The 21,205-nt window shown below is 36.8% G+C and overlaps 4 protein-coding genes across 7 annotated transcripts in view; 3 read left to right on the top strand and 1 right to left on the bottom strand.

The window, feature by feature from the left end:
- dlgap5 (discs, large (Drosophila) homolog-associated protein 5) overlaps positions 1-1,337 on the top strand; it is a 12,848-nt gene extending 11,511 nt beyond the window's left edge. For 2 of the 4 annotated variants that reach the window (XM_016533713.1, XM_016533712.1), the window contains exons 18-20: positions 398-572; positions 679-716; positions 1,045-1,336. In XM_016533713.1, coding sequence (XP_016389199.1) covers positions 398-572; positions 679-716; positions 1,045-1,149 — 318 coding nt within the window. In that variant the 3' untranslated portion in view covers positions 1,150-1,336. Of the gene's footprint in view, positions 1-397; positions 573-678; positions 717-1,044 lie in introns of all 4 variants that reach the window. The other 2 variants (XM_016533714.1, XM_016533715.1) reach the window with 2 other exon arrangements.
- Positions 1,338-2,819: 1,482 nt separating this feature from the next.
- On the bottom strand, positions 2,820-9,328 carry LOC107724702 (mismatch repair endonuclease PMS2-like). Its single transcript, XM_016533718.1, has 15 exons — positions 8,690-9,328; positions 8,371-8,510; positions 8,202-8,288; positions 7,519-7,621; positions 7,170-7,353; positions 6,928-7,095; positions 6,348-6,445; positions 6,122-6,221; positions 5,938-6,022; positions 4,853-5,005; positions 3,924-4,770; positions 3,666-3,833; positions 3,481-3,581; positions 3,226-3,395; positions 2,820-3,040 (listed from the first exon to the last, which is right to left on the bottom strand). The coding sequence occupies exons 1-15, from the start codon at positions 8,701-8,703 to the stop codon at positions 2,903-2,905; spliced, it is 2,556 nt and encodes an 851-aa protein (XP_016389204.1). The 5' UTR covers positions 8,704-9,328; the 3' UTR covers positions 2,820-2,902.
- A 24-nt stretch (positions 9,329-9,352) lies between these two features.
- LOC107724686 (eukaryotic translation initiation factor 2-alpha kinase 1-like) lies at positions 9,353-14,625 on the top strand. Its single transcript, XM_016533698.1, has 13 exons — positions 9,353-9,804; positions 10,356-10,523; positions 10,626-10,762; positions 10,860-10,897; positions 11,428-11,527; positions 11,619-11,699; positions 11,805-11,834; positions 11,902-12,013; positions 12,353-12,459; positions 13,269-13,398; positions 13,618-13,697; positions 13,847-14,080; positions 14,221-14,625. The coding sequence occupies exons 1-13, from the start codon at positions 9,633-9,635 to the stop codon at positions 14,338-14,340; spliced, it is 1,509 nt and encodes a 502-aa protein (XP_016389184.1). The 5' UTR covers positions 9,353-9,632; the 3' UTR covers positions 14,341-14,625.
- A 1,278-nt stretch (positions 14,626-15,903) lies between these two features.
- The window catches only part of LOC107724691 (ubiquitin carboxyl-terminal hydrolase 42-like), a 45,226-nt gene continuing 39,924 nt past the window's right edge, over positions 15,904-21,205 (top strand). Inside the window, exons 1-6 of the mRNA XM_016533702.1 lie at positions 15,904-16,371; positions 18,067-18,314; positions 18,414-18,623; positions 18,709-18,819; positions 19,111-19,210; positions 19,357-19,424. Coding sequence (XP_016389188.1) covers positions 18,077-18,314; positions 18,414-18,623; positions 18,709-18,819; positions 19,111-19,210; positions 19,357-19,424 — 727 coding nt within the window. The 5' untranslated portion in view covers positions 15,904-16,371; positions 18,067-18,076. The remainder of the gene's footprint in view (positions 16,372-18,066; positions 18,315-18,413; positions 18,624-18,708; positions 18,820-19,110; positions 19,211-19,356; positions 19,425-21,205) is intronic.

Below are 21,205 nucleotides of genomic sequence, written 5' to 3'. Positions count from 1 at the left end.
CAAACACACATACAGTACATACATACATACACACAGGTATGAGATCTCTATTAATAACGTGTGTGTTTGTTATTAATGAGAGTGAAAAATCTTCCAAACCATGTCTTTACCCTATTACATTTTTTATCAACCTATAATAATGATTTTAGAGTGTCTGGGTGGATTTTATGGGAAATTGCTTATGTCATTCACCCGCACATGGCGTGTCATATTCATGCACAGAAGTAGCTCTGGCTGTGGATAGCGTGAGAGCCACTAGAGGGCCAAAAGTTACATACCTTTAACCTTTTTTGTGCATCCCTAAATCTTACTGTGTTTTAAAGTATATTCATAGTCAACAGAACTTGTTACTTTTACTTGATCGTTTGAGGATCATGTTTTGATGTATTTTTCCCAGGGTGCTACTGGTTTGGACTTTGAGCATTACCTGCAGCCAACAGTGAGATACAGCATGTCTCCTGTACAGAGTCCTGCAGCAGAGAGGTTCTATCTCGAGGCGGTGGATGTTGAGATGGAGAGTCCGGTGATTCAGGCAGAGGAGTGCCCGCTTGATGTCTTGGCAACACCTACAGGTAGTCGATGTCCCAGACATCACATCACAATGTTATTAATGCTCACATGTGGTTTATTGGGGGCACGTGGGCACTCACACTTCTCTTTCTTGCACTCCTGTCTCAGCTCTTCCCGGAATGGTGTTCTCACCCCAGACCAGTCAGGTGGAGTTAGATCTTTCCTTTATGAACTGTCATTTCCTCTTTGTCTTTCAACAGGGTTCCTCAGTTTTCCAGTCATGGAAATTCACACACAAAGAGCAATTTTGATCCAACAAAATATTTAAATAATTGAATTAAAAATTAGATTCTATTAATTTCCTCAAGCTTTTTTTCCAGGCCTAGAAACCACAATTTTGAAACTGTCAGATGTTTCTAGGTTTTCTATGACTGTGGGAACTCTTTCAACCACTACATCACAACTTATTAAATTTCACAAAATTAAAATTTTAGTGTTTTCTGTCTATAAACTGCTTGTTCTCTGGTGTTTCAGATGTCGGACAATCTGTTGCTGTTCACCCCAGAACGGAAGGAGAGAGTGAGACAGTCAGTGTGTGAACGTGACCTGATCACATTCACACCTCCCACGTACAAATAAAAGCACATCCACTCCCTGTTTGGATGGGGATCATTTTACTTTTTGGTTTGTGCTTGAATTCGACACCTTTGATTTATTTGGTTTGTTGTTGAATTAGACTCCTTTGATAATTAATTTGTTTGCTACTTTTTGTATTTCACAATGAGCATATTTAGATACAGCAATAATATTTCTATGGAGTTTTGACCTCAGAAAATATATATTTTTAAGGCTTTTAATATGTAAAAAATGGTTGTGAAAGCCAATTAAATCATAAGAAAACACAATTCTATTCTGTGAATTTACTACTTTTTCTGACTCCCACTGGCGATTGACTGCTTTGAAACAACAGATGTGGTGGAGGTCACTGGGGTCATGGGAGTAGAAGGTGAATGATTAACATCATCGTCACCATCTTCCTCTTGTTTTTCCTCAGCCTCCAGCTGTTCTATATATCTGAAATAAGTCATTTTGTTAATAATAAAAAAAATGGCCTTCAAAAGGCCAGTCCACACTACACAGATCATCGCTAACAGCCAACTGAGTATAGTATGTCACGTCAAATGTTTGTCAAAATGACATATGTTCAGGGAAAGCACTAATTCTTAAATACCTTGCTTTGTCAGCCTCTGCAAGAGCAAGCCTCTTCTTTTGTGTCAGCTTCACACTGTGCTCATATGCAGGGAAAAAGATCTGAGTGAAGAACTGCTGTGTTTTCTTCATCCAGCCCTTCAGTGCTGTCTCTGAGGATATGAAATTACCCCACTATTAGTGATAAATCAGGGGTAGAGAAATATACTGTTTGTGGAGGAAGTGTATATGAAGTACTAATGTCAGTGTAACTATATTACAGTAATCGGAGACTAGCTAGACCTATAGTAATGTAGTTACCTTACACATGCTAAAGGATTCGTCAATATAATGCAGTGGTTCTCAACCGTTTTCAGTGCAAGGCCCCCTAGTTTTGTTTTTAAAATGTTTTTTTTTATTATTATTATTATTTAATTTATGGGCACTCCTACAGTTTGTGTAATTTAAGAAGAAAAAAAAAAAAAGTGAAAATGTTTATAATAGAAGTTAACTTTCAGGATTCCAAAACTTTTAGGAGCTGAATGTTCTTCAGGGATTCCACTTTTTAACCGATTAACTTGCATCATTATTTTAGTAGTTTATGATTTACTAGAACTTAAACTACTTCAGTCTGTGTGCATTGAATTTATTTAATACACGAGTTTCACAATTTGAGTTGAATTACTGAAATAAATGAACTTTTCCACATTCTAATTTATTGAGATGCACCCTGTACTTTCTTCTGTGGAAGAAAGAAAAGAATACTTTAACCAAACTGTTTTTGAGGACCAGACTTCCACTGTAAGGAGAAAAAAGAAAAGAAAAAAGTAATATATTTCTCAAATGTTGTCTTTTATGTTCCACAAAAGAAACAGCCATACAGGTTTGGAATGACATAGGGGTGTGTAAACCATGACAACTTTAATTATTCAATAATTATTCATATTCTGTAAAACTCATGCACAAGGTGGTTATGGATTTGGACCTTTAAAATCTACTCACCTTAAATAAATAATTTATCCATAACCAAAAAAAAACCCTAGTGACATTACAGTTAAATAATTACAATAATAAAGCTGCAAACACATAATGAAAAAGTTAGTTTATTATAAAAACTACAAATAATAAAATCCTTAAAACAATATTGTTTGACAGGCACTATGAAATTCAGAACAAATGTGGCAAAAAAGCAGGTGCTTTAGTCCTAAGAAACCATATCCAGATTAGCAAGGTGTCTCATGGTGGGTCTACCATGTGGACAATTCCAGGGCTGTTCAATTTCCCCCATGTGAAGCACAAGTTTCTTCATTTCACTGGTGTTCAGGGCAGTGCCAACCATCGCCTGTGTAAACAGACACACATTAACAAACTGTACAAGACAACAACACAAACATGCAACAGCTCAATCACAGACTCTGTTCTACCTTACAGGTATTTACTTGGGTACAATTGATAAATAACAGACAGGTAGGTTAGAACAGGGCTGAAAAATATTCTTAGACAAGAAGAAACACCAACGGCACTCACCGATTTGCGACATGCCCTGGATGCAAACATCTGCCTCACACGAGAAGGTCGACACATGATTCCAGGACTGTCGCTAAGCATGAAGATGAGTTCTTCAATGTCACTTGGGCCAAAGGTCCAATTCTTGCTTGTAGGTAAAGACACCAGCTTCACCCTCTCCATAACCTGAGCTGAAAAACACAACACCATCCCACATCAATCTGGAGGAAAAGGTATCATATAAGATATGAAACACTACTACAGTAGATAACCCACCATCCTCATCAATGAGGAAGTCAAAACCATTCTTTCTGAAGATTTCAAGGTTTTCCATGAGCACAGTTTCACTGATAGCTGGGAGGTGGAGACTTTGTGGACTGCATATTGAAAGAAAAAAATAAGTTAGCTTTAAAATAAATACATGTTCCCAGTTTCACTTGTCTCTGCAAAGTGTGACTTACGCTATGAGTCGCTGTCCCTTTAAGACCGTATTCTTTTGTAGCATCTCAAAATTGTACTTTTCGTCTGTGGCATGCTGGTCAATTATGAAAAGGTCAGATTTCAGCTTGGTGATAATAAAACCCAGGTTGAACTGACCAATGATTTCCATATCCTTGAACATATCTTTGCTGTAAGAAAAAGTTGAAGCTTTGTCAATGGCATATAAACTTGATGATGATTTTGGTACTTTAAGAGATCAATCAAAAGATCAGTATAACCTCATTTCTTTCTTAAGCTCGTCCTCAGCACTCTGGTTTTCACCAGGGTTAATATTTGCCCTGAACCGTCTATATTTTGGCTCTTGATCATTGTTCTCTTTCTTCTGAGCCTGCAGCCTCTGCATCCTTTTAGAAAGTTCCTTCAGAGAAAACGGCAAAAGCACTGTTTTCTTCTGTATGCTGACAGGTGAATCCAATTGCGTAGAAGCATTCTTGTTTTTAGAGTCCACCAAACGGTTTTGTGCTAGAGGTTCAGCTTCATGTCGAGATCTTTTAGCTTCAGGATTGGAAATTCTGTCCTGGTGTTGCTCTGACACTGTCTCCGGCACCAAAGGTTTATAACTCCAGAACTTCTCATCTACGGGTTCATTGATAGTCTCAGCTTTAACATCAGTTTCATATGTACTAGGGTGTAAACCTGACTCTGAATTGTTTTCATGTAAAATCTCTGGATCATCTTCAGCTGAATTTTGGTTTGCAGCCTCAGAATCTTCAGCATCACTATCAAAGGTGCTTTTATATTTAGCTAGACAAACAGTTGATTTTTTTATGGAAGAAACAGCAGCGAAACTTGGAGAGGACTTTAAAGGTGGCCTCATAATGTCTGTCATTTTTTTAGAGCAGCTCACAAAGGAAAACATCTTCTTCTGAGAAGAACCAGAACAGGCAGCTTTATGACTAGACTGCTTTGACCCAATTCCAGGAAACTGATGGTTTGAAAATGCTTCTTTAAGTCGAGCTAGACTGATGGAAGTCTTTGGGGGTTCATCATCTGGAAGTGCTTCAGAGACAGAACCTATTTCCCGATCTTCTGAACCAGCACTTGTCTCGGTTGGTCTACACAAGTCTTGAATGAAGAACAACATCAACATCTGTAATAACACTTCAAGACAACATATAATATGTCTTAAAAGGTCTGATGTACTTACTGGTAATTGCTGGAGTAATGTGATTGAGACTGATTTTATTGACACCAGTCTCAAACATTGCAATGAGTGAGCTTTTCAGAATTGCCAGCAAGAGTTTTTCCTCTTGTAGAAGGATCTGACGTTTGTCTGGAGTCACATTCACGTCCACACAGTCTAATGTGAAACAAAGAATTAAAACTTTTAGTGATAAATGACAAGTATCAATAAATTAAGTGCATTTAGCATTTATATTTTTTAATAAGTCTCTTTTGTTCACCCAGGCTCAATTTGTATGATAAAAAATGCAGTGAAAATATACAAAAATGTGAGGGGTGTACTCACTTCTGTGAGATACTGTATATATATATACACATTTTAAAACAATTACAATAGAAACCAGTTATTATATATATATATATATATATACTGTATATGAATTTTTAATTAATAGAAAGTTTAGAAGAACAGAGTTTATTAATAATACATTTTTTGTAACATTGTAAATATTTTACTGACACCTTTCATCAATTAAAATAAAATGCTACAGTAGTGTAACAGTAGTGTACACTTTTATATACAATTTAATTTCTTTATTGTTCTGTCTAATGTGAAACAAAGAATTAAAACTTTTAGTGATAAATGACAAGTATCAATAAATTAAGTGCATTTAGGATTTATATTTTTTAATAAGTCTCTTTTGTTCACCCAGGCTCAATTTGTATGATAAAAAATGCAGTGAAAATAGTAATATTGTGAAATATTATTACAATTTAACATAACTGTTTTCTATTGCAATTGTTTTAAAATTCAATTTATTTCTGTGATTGCAAATCAGAATTTTCAGCAGCCATTACTGCCCAAGAAAACATTTGTGCTGCTTAATATTTTTGTGGAATCTGTTATATATATATATATATATACTGTATATGAATTTTTAATTAATAGAAAGTTTAGAAGAACAGAGTTTATTAATAATACATTTTTTGTAACATTGTAAATATTTTACTGACACCTTTCATCAATTAAAATAAAATGCTACAGTAGTGTAACAGTAGTGTACACTTTTATATACAATTTAATTTCTTTATTGTTCTGTCAAGTCTTACCTGAAGCAACAGTGATGTTTAGAGCGACAAAAGGGTATTGATGCCGATTGTACATGTGATAAACCTCATTCACAAGCTTGGAGGCCTGCAAATATTACAAAAAAACAACAACAATAATGATGTTATACTTATTATATATAATTATATGAACACAAAAAAGCATACTTAAAAAAAGAGACCACACCTTTATTGGATCACAGGGTCTTTTATTGATAAAGAAGAACTGTCTGTCAGTAGCACTTCGACCAACACCATGATCCGCTTGTGACACAAACCCGTCAATGCTAGAATTTAATATAATCAATAACGATCACTTTACACAGGAATATTCCAAGTTATAAAATGGTTTTCATTACCTTATTTGCAGAAAGTGCACAAACAAATTCATGTGTTTACACAGAAAAACTCACACAAAAAGGTCTTTAGGAACATCTACCTCCCCGAGACCATAGTCTTCCTTAATTGATTCACCGGGAGATATTTGTTGGAAGGGAATCAAACTTTGTAGCTGTGGATAAGTAAAAATGTGAAATACATGTTATTTTCAAACAACAGGGATAAATAATAATAAATGTACTTTGTTATGATTATATAACAAAGTGTGTTCTGTTTGTCAATATTGGTGTAAGAACAGTGTTGTCAAAAGTACTGATGTTGGTACTGAAATTTTAAAAATGTGACCATACCGAAGCCGCATCTATCAGCGGATCCCTAATATATCTGCTCATAGATGGATCTGATGCAATGAAGTAATGATCATATCATTGTAGCTAATCACAGACATTTCTGTTGAGCGTGTGAACACAATGGCCAATCAGAGGTGTTTAAGAATCCTCTCAACAGCGCTCAAAATGCTAGTGGGAAATGCTGGTATTGTCACATTTTTTAAATTTCAGTACCGACTGGTCTACCGACATCGCTACTTTTGACAACACTATGCAAGAATTTCTCTTCTTAAATTATCCACTACAAAGAATAGGTCATTCTCACCTGTTTAGGTCCAAACACAGCTCCAATGTTGTCTCTCATGCCGTTACTCTCACTGGTGCACAGTACTGTGGTGCGCTTGCCTTGTCCCGTCTGGTTGGCGCATGTAATACGCACACCAGTGGAGATGATGCAGTAGGACTGCAAGACGAAAATCATCTTGGAATATTCCTGTGTAGAAACTCTAGTTAATTTCTTTCTAAACATGGATGTAAACCCCTGTACCCAAGTATCTCCCAGCAGACCTTTTTGATGTTGCGCTGGAACTCCTTGTGTCGGACAGGTAATGTGGAGAAGAGTTTCTGCAGAGTGACAGTTGTGCCATGTTGGCGGGGATGCGGCACATGCTGAGTGAGATGACCATCATGGTCATACACCAGCCGAGCTCCGATCTGAGCGCTCTCATGGCAGGTCACAACACTAAGATCACTGCGATCATAAGTAAAAACAGTGTACATTAAGGAATCACTAGTGGATAGAGAGATTAATAAAACAAGATATCAGAACATGAACAATTGTGAGATCATCACTATACTATAATCATCACACTCATATTGTAAGAATTAAGAGGACAAATCCAAAGTAAAGTGTTACCTAAGAGCACAAAGTGAGCTCAGAGCTTCACCACGGAACCCAAACGTCTCCACGTGTATCAGGTCGGAAAAATCTCTTAGTTTAGAGGTGTGATGTTTTAAAGCTGCAGAAGTTGAAAGGACACAAATAAGTTACTACCGGTCAAAATTTTGAAATCATTTAGATTTTATAATGTTTTTGAAAGAAGTCTCTCATGCTCACCTGAAATGATTTGATCAAAAATACAATAATAAAAACAGTAACATTCTATTTTAATATATTTTAAAACATAATTTATCCCTGTGATGGCAATGCTGAATTTTCTGCAGCAATTACTCCAGATCTTCAGTGTCTGTCTGATCATTTAGAAATCATTCGGTTTCCACAAAAATATTAAGCAGCAAAAACTATTTTCAGCATTGATAATAATAAAATGTTTCTCGAGCACCAGATCAGCATATTAGAATGATTTCTAAAGAATCGTGTGACAGTGAAGATGAGAGCAATTGCTGCTTAAAATTCAGCTTTGCCATCACAGGAATAAATTGATTCATTTAAATATATATTTAAAAATATGAATAAATGCAGCCTTGGTAAGCATAAGAGATATCTTTCAAAAACCTTTTTAAAAATCTTAATTATTTCAAACTGGAAGTGTAAGCATGCCACAGTCTTTTATCTCTAATGTTCACAAGGCAACTTACTTAGTCCCTCAAAGTTTTGCTCCTCAACACCTTTTCCATTGTCGGAAACCTCCACTAACTCTATTCCACTGTCTTTTAGCTTGACATCTGTGTGAAAACAAAACACTTGACCAAATGTAGCGTGACCTCAAATGCAATGTTTCCTCATGCTCTCATCCCTTGAGCTCACCGACATTAGTGGCACCAGCATCAATGCTGTTCTCCACCAGCTCTTTCACAGCTGTGGCCAGACTCAGCACCACCTGTCCAGAGCAGATCTGATGCACAGACTGTTTGTCTATTGCCTTTATGGCTCCAGCAGAACCTGTGCTAGGAATTTAAAACACAGAATATGAAGGGAAACATTAGTGAACAGCACTGTACAACACTATAGTAAACAGTATGTCCAGAATAGCAGATAATCTCTATCAATCACTATAGTCTATTATTTCTCGTTGTTCTAATGTAGCAAACTACTAAAATTAATATGCAAAGCTATAAACACTTACCTTGAGTCTGACATTTTTTTCTGTAGCAATATATATGGTATCAGTCACAGAATCTTAACTTAAGGGTTGCATTTTAGGTATTTTGATAGCTTCTGCTCCCTGCGGTATCCAGGTCAAACAAGGAGCGGGAATTTAATGTGTTTTCATTGCTCAGTGTGAAAAACCAATGCTTCGACAAGGAATTAGTTCTGATGAACTATAATGGAACACACTTCAGTATTTCATATGCAATAAACATGCGCACAACTGAATAACTCCCTGCCTCTCTGTAGACGTTTCCCGCGGTGTGACGCACAACGTCAGGTCACCACATGTTTTGCGTAGCATGTGATCAACTGTGTACACAAAGTGCACTGTTTCGTCTTTCCGTATTAATGCGTTTTATTTTTTATTGTTTCTTATTGATCGGTTACATTTTATTGACGTGTCAGATTGTGATGCATTGTAATAAAACTAAAGTACCGATTTTAATGCATTATTTTAAAAGTTTCATCCTATACAGTCTATGGTTTCATCATCCTGCGCGTGGTTGCCTGAGTAGGGACGGTGTAAAAAGTTCAATTCTAGTATTAGACGAAACTGACACTGAAACAACAACATTGTTATGGTTATTTTCTTGTAACCTGTGTTGTTTATGGAGATAAAAGTATGTAGAAACTACAATAAATCAATCAAATGATTATTCGATTAATGTTTAGATGCATATTATCATAAGTTGTTCATCACGTCATCACATTGTAATAACTTAGAGATACTTCCTGACTGTTGTCCGTAGAAACATGGCAGGTCACTGTCGGTTTGCCGTGGTATTTTTATTCGGCCAGTTTTAAAACGTGTAAGTGGGGTTTGGCTAATTAAAAGGGCTGTTTTTTTTTTTTTACTTTGGCCCTTCTGAATGGAGCTACTGAATGGGATGAACAGAAGTGTCTTTTAGCAAAACGTCATGTTTCACACAACAGAGAGACTCATGACAGAAGAAAGTTCGAGTAGCGGTGTAGTTTCCACTGCTAACAGCCGTAGCTTTCATATCCGACGGGGCCTTTCCACTCAAGACAGAGGACCAAGAGGAGGAATATTCAGCCTGACAGATACGGAGGACGACGTCCAGTTTGATAGTGAGTCCACTGCAATATAAAGTGCAGCCCCTTTCATTCATGACTGTAGTCATGGCTAGAGTTTGGCCTTATAAGCCTAGTATTAAAGTTATTTACTCTCTTTGGATGATAATGGCTTTAAATATCATGTGCACAATCTGTCAAAGTATGTCCAAACAACTAAATTGATTTAATGCATCTTTAAGATGTCCCTCCTCCAATATTTCATCTGTGTTACTTATTAGGGGTGTGGGGAGTAACTTGAAAATGTTTCAAGCTGATAAGTTAATTTAGACCTTACCCACCCCAACTGTACACTGAAGATGCAGCATTGGTATATTTCTTTTTGCTCAGCTGTTAAGAGAGTACCTTAAATGCTTGGTGTCTAAATGGATTCAGGGGAAAATTACATTATTGCTTTAATTGCCAAAGTTATTGCAGAAGGTAAGAAATCTCGAATCCAAGTCCTTTTTAGACTCAGTTTGGTTAGTTTTCACTTATTTTGTGTATTTGATATTCAAACATAGTCAAACATATAGTATTCAACGTTTTTAATTGTCATATAAATGTAGCCTCAGACTCGGACAATAACTGTGAAGTGTTGCTGGCAGGGAGACAGTATCCATCGATCCAGGAATTTGCCTCTGCCATTCCCAACCAACTGCTGCTGGGATCTCTACTGGAACACTTGTGCTTTGTTTATGAGAGTGATCCTGCACGCTCACGCATGCTGTTTAAGGGTAGGTTGATACTGCCTTATAAATAGGCACCTTTTGTTTATTTTTTTAATTCTCTGTTATTTGTCTTACATTTTGTTTTCTCAAATGCCTCTGCTGTTTCAGTTATAGGCCAGCGTTTAGCAGCCATGAACCTCCTGTCACCACTGGCTATCAGTGATGAGTTTAGTACGGTCCGTCTACAGCATAACCGGGCATTCACAGAGCTCCTGCACGCGACCAGCTCATCTCTCTTCCCCCAGGTAATCCGTCATAATTCATCATCAATTTCATTCTTCTATGCAGCTGTTGCTTTCATGAACAAAAACAAAAAACCTGTTAATCTTTTGGATTCTGCAGGAACATAGATACTTGAGTACAGAAGGCCAGAGCCTAAGGTGAAAACTTTTACACTTGTAGCAGCTCCACTTACACTGCTTTGTAATATACACTACTGTTCAAAGGCTCAGGGTCAAATAGGATCCGGTTTTTAAATGTTTTTTAAAGAATCTCATAGTCACAAAGGCTGCATTTATTTAAAATGTAATTGATTCCTGTGAAGGCAAAGCTGCATTTTCAGCAGCCATTACTCTAGAAATCATTCTGATATGCTAATTTGGTGTTCAAGAAATATTTCTTATTATTATCAATGCTAAAAACAGTTGTGCTGCTTAATATTTTGGTGTAAATTTTGATTTTTTTATGATTCTTTGATGAATAGAAAGTTCAAAAGAACAGAATTTATTTAAAATATAAGTAATCTTTTGTAACATCATAAATGTCTTCTCTGTCACTTTTGATCAACTTAATGGAACTTAATCCTTGCTGAAGATAAATGTCTTACTGACCCGAAACCTTTGAATGGTAGTGTACTACCAGTACTTTTACATTTACTTTAAAATGACTGAGATATGCTTATCTATCCTAGAACCAAAGATGGTCTTTTCCAAGCACACACATCCCGTTACCTTAGTGAATTAGAAGAAATCGCAACACTGGGTAAAGGATCCTATGGCAAAGTGTTTAAAGTAAGGAGATGTTTTGATCATATTGTACTCTTAAATAGAGTGAACACATGACGTTGAAAGGTGCTTACTAAAAACAATAATAATGTTTTAGGTCACAAACAAGCTCGATGGTCAGGAATATGCGGTGAAAAAAATTCTCATCAAGAAAGTAACAAGAGATGACTGTATGAAGGTAAAGTATGTCACAGATTCAGTTAATATAGTGGTAATTTACCCCCCAAATCTATATGATTTAGAGATAATATACCTTATTGCATCTGTTTTTATCTCCTTGCAGGTTCTTAGAGAGGTTAAAGTGCTCTCCAATGTAACAATTGATTTAAATGAGGAAATCTTTTATGTTTTTCATCATTTTTTCTTGTTCCTGTCTATAGGTTCAATTCCACTTAATGCTTTATATACAAATGCAGCTGTGTGAGCGATCTTTGAAAGACTGGATACAGGAAAGAAACTCAAGGATCACAGAGGGACTCTTGATGTCAGTAGGTAAGATCACTTTATTCATATGAGTTTACATAGGAGTTTGCACTTCTTTCTTTAAATGCCATTAAATAGGTACTTTTTTGGAAGTCTTATAAATTGCTCAGATTCCCTTCCTTTATATAACACTTATATAACAAATATAGTAGTCACTTACATACAGTACACCCGTTTCCTGTTTTTGCATTGGCTGACACATTGGCTGAATAGGAAAGACAAGAAAAGCTGATTTCCAGAGCATACAATGGACTTACAATCACAGATTTTTTTTTAACATTCAATCACAGCATATAATTGTGTTGTTGGATTATTTTAGCATTTTTTAACCAATACATTGATCCACAGATCCCTGTGAGTCAGTTGACTCTGAACACGCATTGAAAATTTTAAAGAAAATACTTGAAGGAGTGGAGTACATTCATTCCCGTGGTATTATGCATAGAGACCTTAAGGTATGTGTACTTATTTTGTTGGTTTGCATAACTTGGTATTGTTCACCACACAAATATCTAGTACATGTCTGGCTTGAAACTGTAAATGCATTAGTCTGCATGGGAGGAGACCTAGTGTTTTGATAACAGATATTGGGCTGGTGTGGCACAACAATTTGCAAAGCAGGTTGGACTTTTGCAAAGCAACAGTATACAGCCAGCATGGCATTTAACAATCAACTATTTCAAAATAAAATTAGTTGCAGATAGTCACTTTGAAAAACACTTTTCTTGTCCCTTACAAACAAACTCTTTATCTGTTTGTCACAGTAAGGTAACACAGTATTTCCAGTATTTCTCACGCATCTCTTCTGGATACTTAGTCTTATAAGCATGAATTGCTTTGTCATAAGTATTTTTAATCTATATAGTAGTAAGCCCGAATACCACTTGGATCTGCACACATTTTTTAATAAACAAAAGGCTAGAATACACAGTTACCTATGAAATTCCTAAACAAATGTTTTTTTTTTTAAAGCGATTAATATGTTAAAACTGTTTAACAAAATAATTTTGGATATTTATTACTGTGGATCTTCTATTTGTGTAACAATAAAAAAAAATATATAAAAAATATTTTATAATGCAAAATCTGTATGGGAACTGCACAATATGGGTTCTCTCCACATGATTTTTTTATTTATTTTAATCAAAGAGTTTTTAGTCCTAATAGCATCTCAGTTTCGATTATTTTAAGGTTGCTCACACTTACTGTTTTTATAGTGTCTGTTTGTTGCAAGTTTGTTACAAGTATATTTATTTATTTACAGCCTAGAAACATTTTCCTTCATGGACCTGAGTGCCATGTGAAGATAGGGGACTTTGGATTGGCTTGCCAGAACATAATAATGGACGAACATGAGCAGCGGCCCTCCAGCTCTCAAGCAGGTGTAAACACAGGTGACAGGCCTTGTAACCTCTTCTGTATTCACAAGAGTATTTTAAGTTATTACAAATTCTGAACTATAATATTTACAAATACATTTTTACATTGATTATTCTCATTTTCCCATTTATTGCGAAACTACCTCTGATTAATTGGCAGGTAACAGTAGATGGCAGCAATGGCAGCAGTGAACTAATGCAACATATTATTTCTCATTACACTTTTCACACTAGACTCAGCTCACACTAGTGGAGTGGGAACTTTTGTTTATGCTGCCCCAGAACAACTTGAGTGTTCTCACTATGATTCAAAGGTAAGAAAAAACTGTAAAGTTACAAACGGTTATAATGTAAAGTCTGCTGTTTTTTAGGCTGGACTTCGGTGCGTGGCTGTTTCATCTTAGACACATACTAAAAATGTGGTAGTAAAACTTGATGCTCAGTATTTGTTTCATTTGTACAGTCAGATCTGTACAGTATAGGAGTGATTGCCTTTGAGTTATTCCAGCCATTTGGGACCGAGATGGAGCGTGTGCACACACTTGGAGAACTACGGCAGGGCAAGATCCCTAACACTCTATCTAAAAGCTGGCCACTTCTGGCCAAGTATATCACCCTACTGACCAGCTCTGATCCCTTAGTGCGACCAAGTGCATCTCAGTTACTTCAGAGTGACCTCTTCAGCGCCAATGACATGGTATGTGTGACTCTTAATGTTTTTTTTTACCCCCAAAATGGAACACAAACCAAAAGTTCATGTATAATCACATTTTAGTTACTTTTGTTGCTTAGAAGAAACGTTTGACCTTGTAACTTTGTTTGCATTCTTTATTTTAGGTTATTCACAGTTTGAAACGCAAGCTTGACGAACAAGAAGAAGAAATTGTTCAGCTCAGGAGACAGATCAGTGAGCTACAGATCTCTCAAAATGCAATACACAGTCCAGAAAATATATAATAATAGTCACTCTTTTGAAATGCCATAAGTGCTCAATATGTGTACATTATATGAATTGTTGTTTGGAAATGGTTGTATGTGTGAGTGCAGCTCTGCTTGTATGTATATAATTGAGTGCCATATTTAACTTGACAAAAGGTTTGTAAAGTAAAGTCCCATGCCAATGGTGCATTAGTCTCCATTTATCTGACTCTTTAAAGCTGAGTAAATATCACCTCAAAAGTAAATAGTACCTCAATAGTATTCTTAATAAACATGACAATTATTGCCCAATTATCATGAATATTAATAATACCCCAAGGTGTATATATATATATATATATATATATATATATATACTAATGACATGTTACTACAGAAATATTTATCGTTTTAATACTGCAAAATACTTGTCAGTGAAATTTAACTGGCTAGCCACCTTTTTTGTTGGCGCCAGAAGTTCAGACTGATTTAAAGACCGCGGTATTGTACGTTAGCTACAAACGCCATGGTAACGGCGAAACGTAACAATACAGATGGAACATGGCATAAACATGGTCACGCACTTCCAGAAGCCTGTCTGTGAATAAATATGATGATATATGTGGTATGTCTCTTTCACAAACATAAACAATATAACAGTACTAAATTAAATGACCCAAATTTCGAATTTAATCGGAAACAGGTAAAAAAAAAAGGTGGTGCACGGTATTTAAAATTCACCGGTGCCTTGGCCGAGAAGGCAACGCCGCCGAAAGACTCATTGCGAAACCCGGTGTTTTCAATTTCGTGCCACGCAATAAACGCAACCACACAACACGCGCTCTCCAAAAATCACCTTCAGCAATCATATGTGATATTTAAATCAAATAATGCACATACCTGTAAATGTATGATTAATTTAAATTAGTTCATCCATTCTAAAATCCAAAGAGCGTCCGGCGGTGAACAATGACGTAGTTTCCCCACTGGTCCATCCGGGTTCTTTCGTAATGTCAGCCAACCCAGTGTCGTGTGTATGTGGCCTTATTGAACGCGACCGTCAAGGCAGTGAATGTCTTTGTTGCTGTCAACTCGTCGAGAATAACAGTTTCCGTGGCTAAATTCAGAGGAGTAGTGTTTCGTACACATTTATATTACTGTAGAGGCGTTTTATAGTGGGTAATGGGTATTACTGGATCGTACGGTAGGTTGTGGCATTTCATTATCCACAATGATTTTTTTTTCTTATGTAAATCTCACTGTTATTTCTAAGTTAAAGTTTAAATTGTTCAGTATGATATATTGCATCATTATCATGAATATTAAAAATGCCCCAAGGTCATTGATAAGGCTACAAAAGTTATTTTGAAATGATAACACTGGAATGCATTAATAATTAAGTTTAAAAATGTAAAGTCATCTTAAGTATTAAAACGATAAATGAATATTAATAATACCCCAAGGTGTATATATATATATATATATATATATATATATATATATACTAATGACATGTTACTACAGAAATATTTATCGTTTTAATACTTAAGATGACTTTACATTTTTAAACTTAATTATTAATGCATTCCAGTGTTATCATTTCAAAATAACTTTTGTAGCCTTATCAATGACCTTGGGGCATTTTTAATATTCATGATAATGATGCAATATATCATACTGAACAATTTAAACTTTAACTTAGAAATAACAGTGAGATTTACATAAGAAAAAAAAATCATTGTGGATAATGAAATGCCACAACCTACCGTACGATCCAGTAATACCCATTACCCACTATAAAACGCCTCTACAGTAATATAAATGTGTACGAAACACTACTCCTCTGAATTTAGCCACGGAAACTGTTATTCTCGACGAGTTGACAGCAACAAAGACATTCACTGCCTTGACGGTCGCGTTCAATAAGGCCACATACACACGACACTGGGTTGGCTGACATTACGAAAGAACCCGGATGGACCCGTGGGGAAACTACGTCATTGTTCACCGCCGGACGCTCTTTGGATTTTAGAATGGATGAACTAATTTAAATTAATCATACATTTACAGGTATGTGCATTATTTGATTTAAATATCACATATGATTGCTGAAGGTGATTTTTGGAGAGCGCGTGTTGTGTGGTTGCGTTTATTGCGTGGCACGAAATTGAAAACACCGGGTTTCGCAATGAGTCTTTCGGCGGCGTTGCCTTCTCGGCCAAGGCACCGGTGAATTTTAAATACCGTGCACCACCTTTTTTTTTTACCTGTTTCCGATTAAATTCGAAATTTGGGTCATTTAATTTAGTACTGTTATATTGTTTATGTTTGTGAAAGAGACATACCACATATATCATCATATTTATTCACAGACAGGCTTCTGGAAGTGCGTGACCATGTTTATGCCATGTTCCATCTGTATTGTTACGTTTCGCCGTTACCATGGCGTTTGTAGCTAACGTACAATACCGCGGTCTTTAAATCAGTCTGAACTTCTGGCGCCAACAAAAAAGGTGGCTAGCCAGTTAAATTTCACTGACAAGTATTTTGCATACATTTATTACCACTACAAATACATTTACCCGTAGTATTTGGTGTATAAAGAACGTGCGGCAGAGGCCTATCTCGCACGCGAAGCCTTTAGCCGAGCACACCAGATAACAGTTGGCGCCTTGGCGGACGTGCGGAGACCGTGTACTACAGGATCATTTCCTCATGCAAAATCACACACGGATCCGCCACTAGTTGTTAAACTGTGTTTTGAGTGTCAGAGTCTGACGACGTAATCAAGGGTACACACATTTTGCTGAGGTGGAACGTGTTGATATGAGAGTTTACTGTAAACTATTGCTATCATGAAGTAGCCGAGGAGGCCACGGGCCCATGCTGGCGCGCGCAGCTCAGTAGATCAACACACACCGGCGTTAATACATCAACACATATTGAGCTTATTCGATCAAATCTTGGTTGGCCGTTAACAAGGAAAGAAATACGTACAATGTTAGATGTTGTTTTGCGTAGTAAGAATCGACTAAGTGTGTTTGGGGTTCAACATTCACTTGTATTTGTTGTACTTTCACTTTAGCGCGATGTCTTAGGCATTTAACTCGTTAACTTCTTTGATGCTGTATTAGTGGTTTTTAGTCTTTTTGCACTGTATTTACTTGTTACGAAGTTATGCGACTAAATGTTTTTATGAAGGCATGTAGTTTTTAGGTTGACAAATATAACGTTAGACTTTAAACTTTTGAATGGCTGGAAGAAATACTATTTATTTAATGTACCGAAATGCAGTATTTTTTTTTAAATAAACAAATGGCCGAGACTTAAACTGAGCCAAAAACGTTATTGCAATCATATATTACATAGTAACACACATTTATTAAGTGGTATAATTAGCATATATTAGTGTTGTTTACGCTGGCCCTGTGCTGTAACATGAACAATGATTTATGTATGTTTTATTGTTCTGGCCTGTTTAAATAATTTGTTAGGACATTGTTTGATGAATATATCCGTTTGTTTAAACTATATATTTTATTAGAGTAAGGGAAGGTTAGAAGCAGTTTACACTAGACATCTTTACCTTTGAGGAGCAAAGCAACTTTGTGCTAGAGAGTTTTTGCTTTCCTCTCAGCTACCTGTTGCATTTGACACCTGACTAGTTTAACCCGAACCTGTGCCTTTAAAACCACTTCACATGCCAATGAAAAATCTGTCTGCCTTGTCAAAAATGATCGAGTTGACACGTCTGTTTTTCCACAGAAAATGAATAATGACCATAGTTGACAAACCTCCAGAGAAACCTGACCTGGAGTCAGTGCGGTGCAAGCACTCCAGCTCCCTGACACCTTTCTCCTCCAGAGACATGGAGAGCAGTAGTTCGAGCTGGACTGTTGGCCCTTCTGCCACTGAGATTTCAAGGGCCAAGACTGCCTATACGGCCCCGACCATTGGAGTGACTCTGAATGGTAGTAACACAGCACTCCAAGTAGAAAGGCCCCGAGAGCAAGGCAAGTGCTTTTTGTATAACCACTATTAAAGTACAACAATAGGTTATGTTGTATTGTTTGTGTAATATATGTCTCCTTTTGTTTTTTTGGACCATGTAGTGGTCATGACCAGTGGGGATGGCATTGCTCTTCCTCAAAAAGTCCTGTTTTACCCAGAGCGGCTTTGCTTGAAATGGAACCAGGGCCACCGCGTTGGAGCAGGTCTCCATAACCTGGGCAACACATGTTTCCTAAACTCTACCCTGCAGTGTCTGACCTACACAGCTCCCCTAGCCAACTACATGCTGACCAGAGAGCATTCCAAAACATGTAAGTGTGCAAGATTTTGCAACATTGTATATATGCTTGGCATGCCTTTTCTCTAATGCTGTACATTCTTCCTCTTTACATGCAGGTCATGAGCCTGGGTTTTGCATGATGTGTACCATGCAAAATCACATCATCCAAGTATTCGCCAACTCTGGAAACGTCATTAAGCCTATCAGTGTGCTTAATGAGCTAAAACGTGAGTGCTCAGTTTAAGATGTAACATTTTCTTTGAAATCATGTGACAAAATTACAATTTACCCTGCTAAACTATTAATATAACACTCAAGTGCTACATAAAAAGTTGGTACAACTGCAGATATGGTGCTAGATAGGAGATGAGGGTTTTGACAAAATAATTAAGGTTAAAACTTAGTTCATATAAAAACAAGCAGCACAGCCACAGTGCTTTTAATTTAAGGGATAAGGAATGGTTCAGGATGACAGTTATTTATAACATAGTCCACTGATCTTTTGTTCTTATCCTCAGGGATTGGAAAGCATTTCAGATTTGGAAGTCAAGAAGATGCCCATGAGTTCTTGAGGTACACAGTGGATGCTATGCAAAAGTCCTGCCTGCCTGGAAACAAGTGAGTTCACACAATGCAATTTTGTTTGCCAGTTGACTAGCATTATAAGGCATGAAATAAGCATTTCCTCATTCATCAGTGCATTAACTGTAATGACTGCATGCTTATATCCAGTCTAATACTGAATTATTGTCATTTATTGTCAGATTGGACAGGCAAACTCAGGCAACCACTTTTGTACATCAGATATTTGGGGGTTATCTGAGGTCCAGAGGTAGGTCATCAGATTTTTGTTTGTTTTGATTTGGTTTAAGGTTAATCTTATTCTTTCTGAATAACATGTTGCAAAAATTGTCTATAAATAGACACCTTTAAATTTAGTGTCTAGAAGTTTGATTAATTTTCTATGTATGTTTTATAGAATTTGTGCAATGATGGAATATTTAATCTATGCTCCAGATACATCTGTTGGTACAATGTTAATGCACATTTCTTTTTCAAGTCAAGTCACCTTTATTTATATAGTACTTTATACAATACAGATTGTGTCAAAGCAGCTTTACAGTGTTAAACAGGAAAAACGTGTGCTGATAATGCAAGAGCACAATAGAAAACAGTCAGTTTATCAGTTAAAGTCAGTTCATTGTTGATTCAGTGATGTCATCTTCCAGCTCAGTTCAGTTTTCTTCCAATAGTGTCTGTGCAGTCAAGTCAACAGTGTTGCCAGAAATTGTGTCCCCAACTAAGCAAGCCAAAGGCGACAATGGCAAGGATCCAAAACTCCATCGGTGACAGAAATGGAGAAAACAAACCTTGGTAGAAACCAGGCTCAGTCGGGGGGCCAGTTCTCTTCTGGCCAGACGAAACCAGCATGGTGTGGTTTAATTCCAGGCTCCAACCAGAGGACTCATCTGGTTCTCGTGGTCTTGTGCCGATGGCCGACGAAGTCTTCACAGGGGATCTGTCTCTAGGGTTCGTCTAGTTGACATGGTCTCCGCTGACAGGGCTGTAGAGGTCGTCTCTAGGTGCTGATCCACCATCTGGACTGGTTACGGACTGGATCCAGGTGACTGCAGTGACCATCTGATCTGGATACGGACTGGATCTGGGTGGCTACGGTGACCTTGGAAGAATAAAACAGACTAATATTCACGTAGATGCCATTCTTCTTATGATGTAACAAGTACATCGGGTGTTATGGAAAATTTTCCGGTTCCAGTTGAGCTAATTAATGCAGCCTAAAATTCCTTTAATGGATTTGAATTATAGAAATATGATAGTGTGAAATATGATAATGCGTATGTCAGGTTAAAGAGATGGGTCTTTAATGAGATTTAAACTGACAGAGTGTGTCTGCCTCCCGAACAATGCTAGGTATATTGTTCCAAAGTTTGGGCACTAAACAGGAAAAGGAACTGCTGCCCGCAGTTGATTTTGATATTCTAGGTATTATCAAATGGCCAGAGTTTTGAGATCGCAGCGGAAGTGAATTACTATAATGCGATAAGAGCTCATTCAAGTACTGAGGAGCTAAACCATTCAGGGTTTTATAAGTAATTAGCAAGATTTTAAAATGTAGATTATGTTTTATAGGGAGCCAGTGCAGTGTTGACAGAACCGGGCTAATATGGTCATACTTCCTGGTTCTAGTAAGAACTCTAGCTGCTGCATTTTGGACCAGCTGGAGTTTATTAAGCATGCAGAGCAACCACCCAATAAAAGATTACAATAATCTAACCTTGAGGTCATGAACGCATTAATTAACATTTCTGCATTTAACATTGAGAGCATAGGTCGTAATTTAGATATATTTTTAAGATGAAAAAATGCGGTTTTACAAACATGACTTTCAAAGGAAAGATTGCTATCAAATAGCACACCTAGGATTCTAACTGATGAAAAAGAATTGACAGAGCAGCCATCAAGTGTTAGACAGTGATCTAGGTTATTACATGCAGAGTTTTTAGGTCCAATAATTAACACCTCTGTTTTTTCAGAATTTAGCAGTAAGAAATTACTCGTCATCCAGTTTTTAATATAGACTATGCATTGCGC

Source organism: Sinocyclocheilus rhinocerous, unplaced genomic scaffold (genome assembly GCF_001515625.1).
Source record: "Sinocyclocheilus rhinocerous isolate Xijiao unplaced genomic scaffold, SAMN03320098_v1.1 scaffold1026, whole genome shotgun sequence".
Taxonomy (NCBI): Eukaryota; Metazoa; Chordata; class Actinopteri; order Cypriniformes; family Cyprinidae; genus Sinocyclocheilus; species Sinocyclocheilus rhinocerous.
This window is presented reverse-complemented; position numbering and strand designations above follow the sequence as displayed.

Bases quoted from the DNA above. Each gene is read 5' to 3' on its own strand.
- LOC107724702 (XM_016533718.1), bottom strand. The intron at 4,771-4,852 runs GTAAGTACATCA...TCTTCATTCAAG, and splicing joins CATTACTCCAGCAATTACCA to ACTTGTGTAGACCAACCGAG. The intron at 3,396-3,480 runs GTGGGTTATCTA...TGTGTTTTTCAG, and splicing joins CTTCCTCATTGATGAGGATG to CTCAGGTTATGGAGAGGGTG.
- LOC107724686 (XM_016533698.1), top strand. From the start codon at position 9,633: ATGTTTCACACAACAGAGAGACTCATGACAGAAGAAAGTTCGAGTAGC. The intron at 13,399-13,617 runs GTGACAGGCCTT...TTTTCACACTAG, and splicing joins TCAAGCAGGTGTAAACACAG to ACTCAGCTCACACTAGTGGA. The intron at 14,081-14,220 runs GTATGTGTGACT...TCTTTATTTTAG, and splicing joins TCTTCAGCGCCAATGACATG to GTTATTCACAGTTTGAAACG.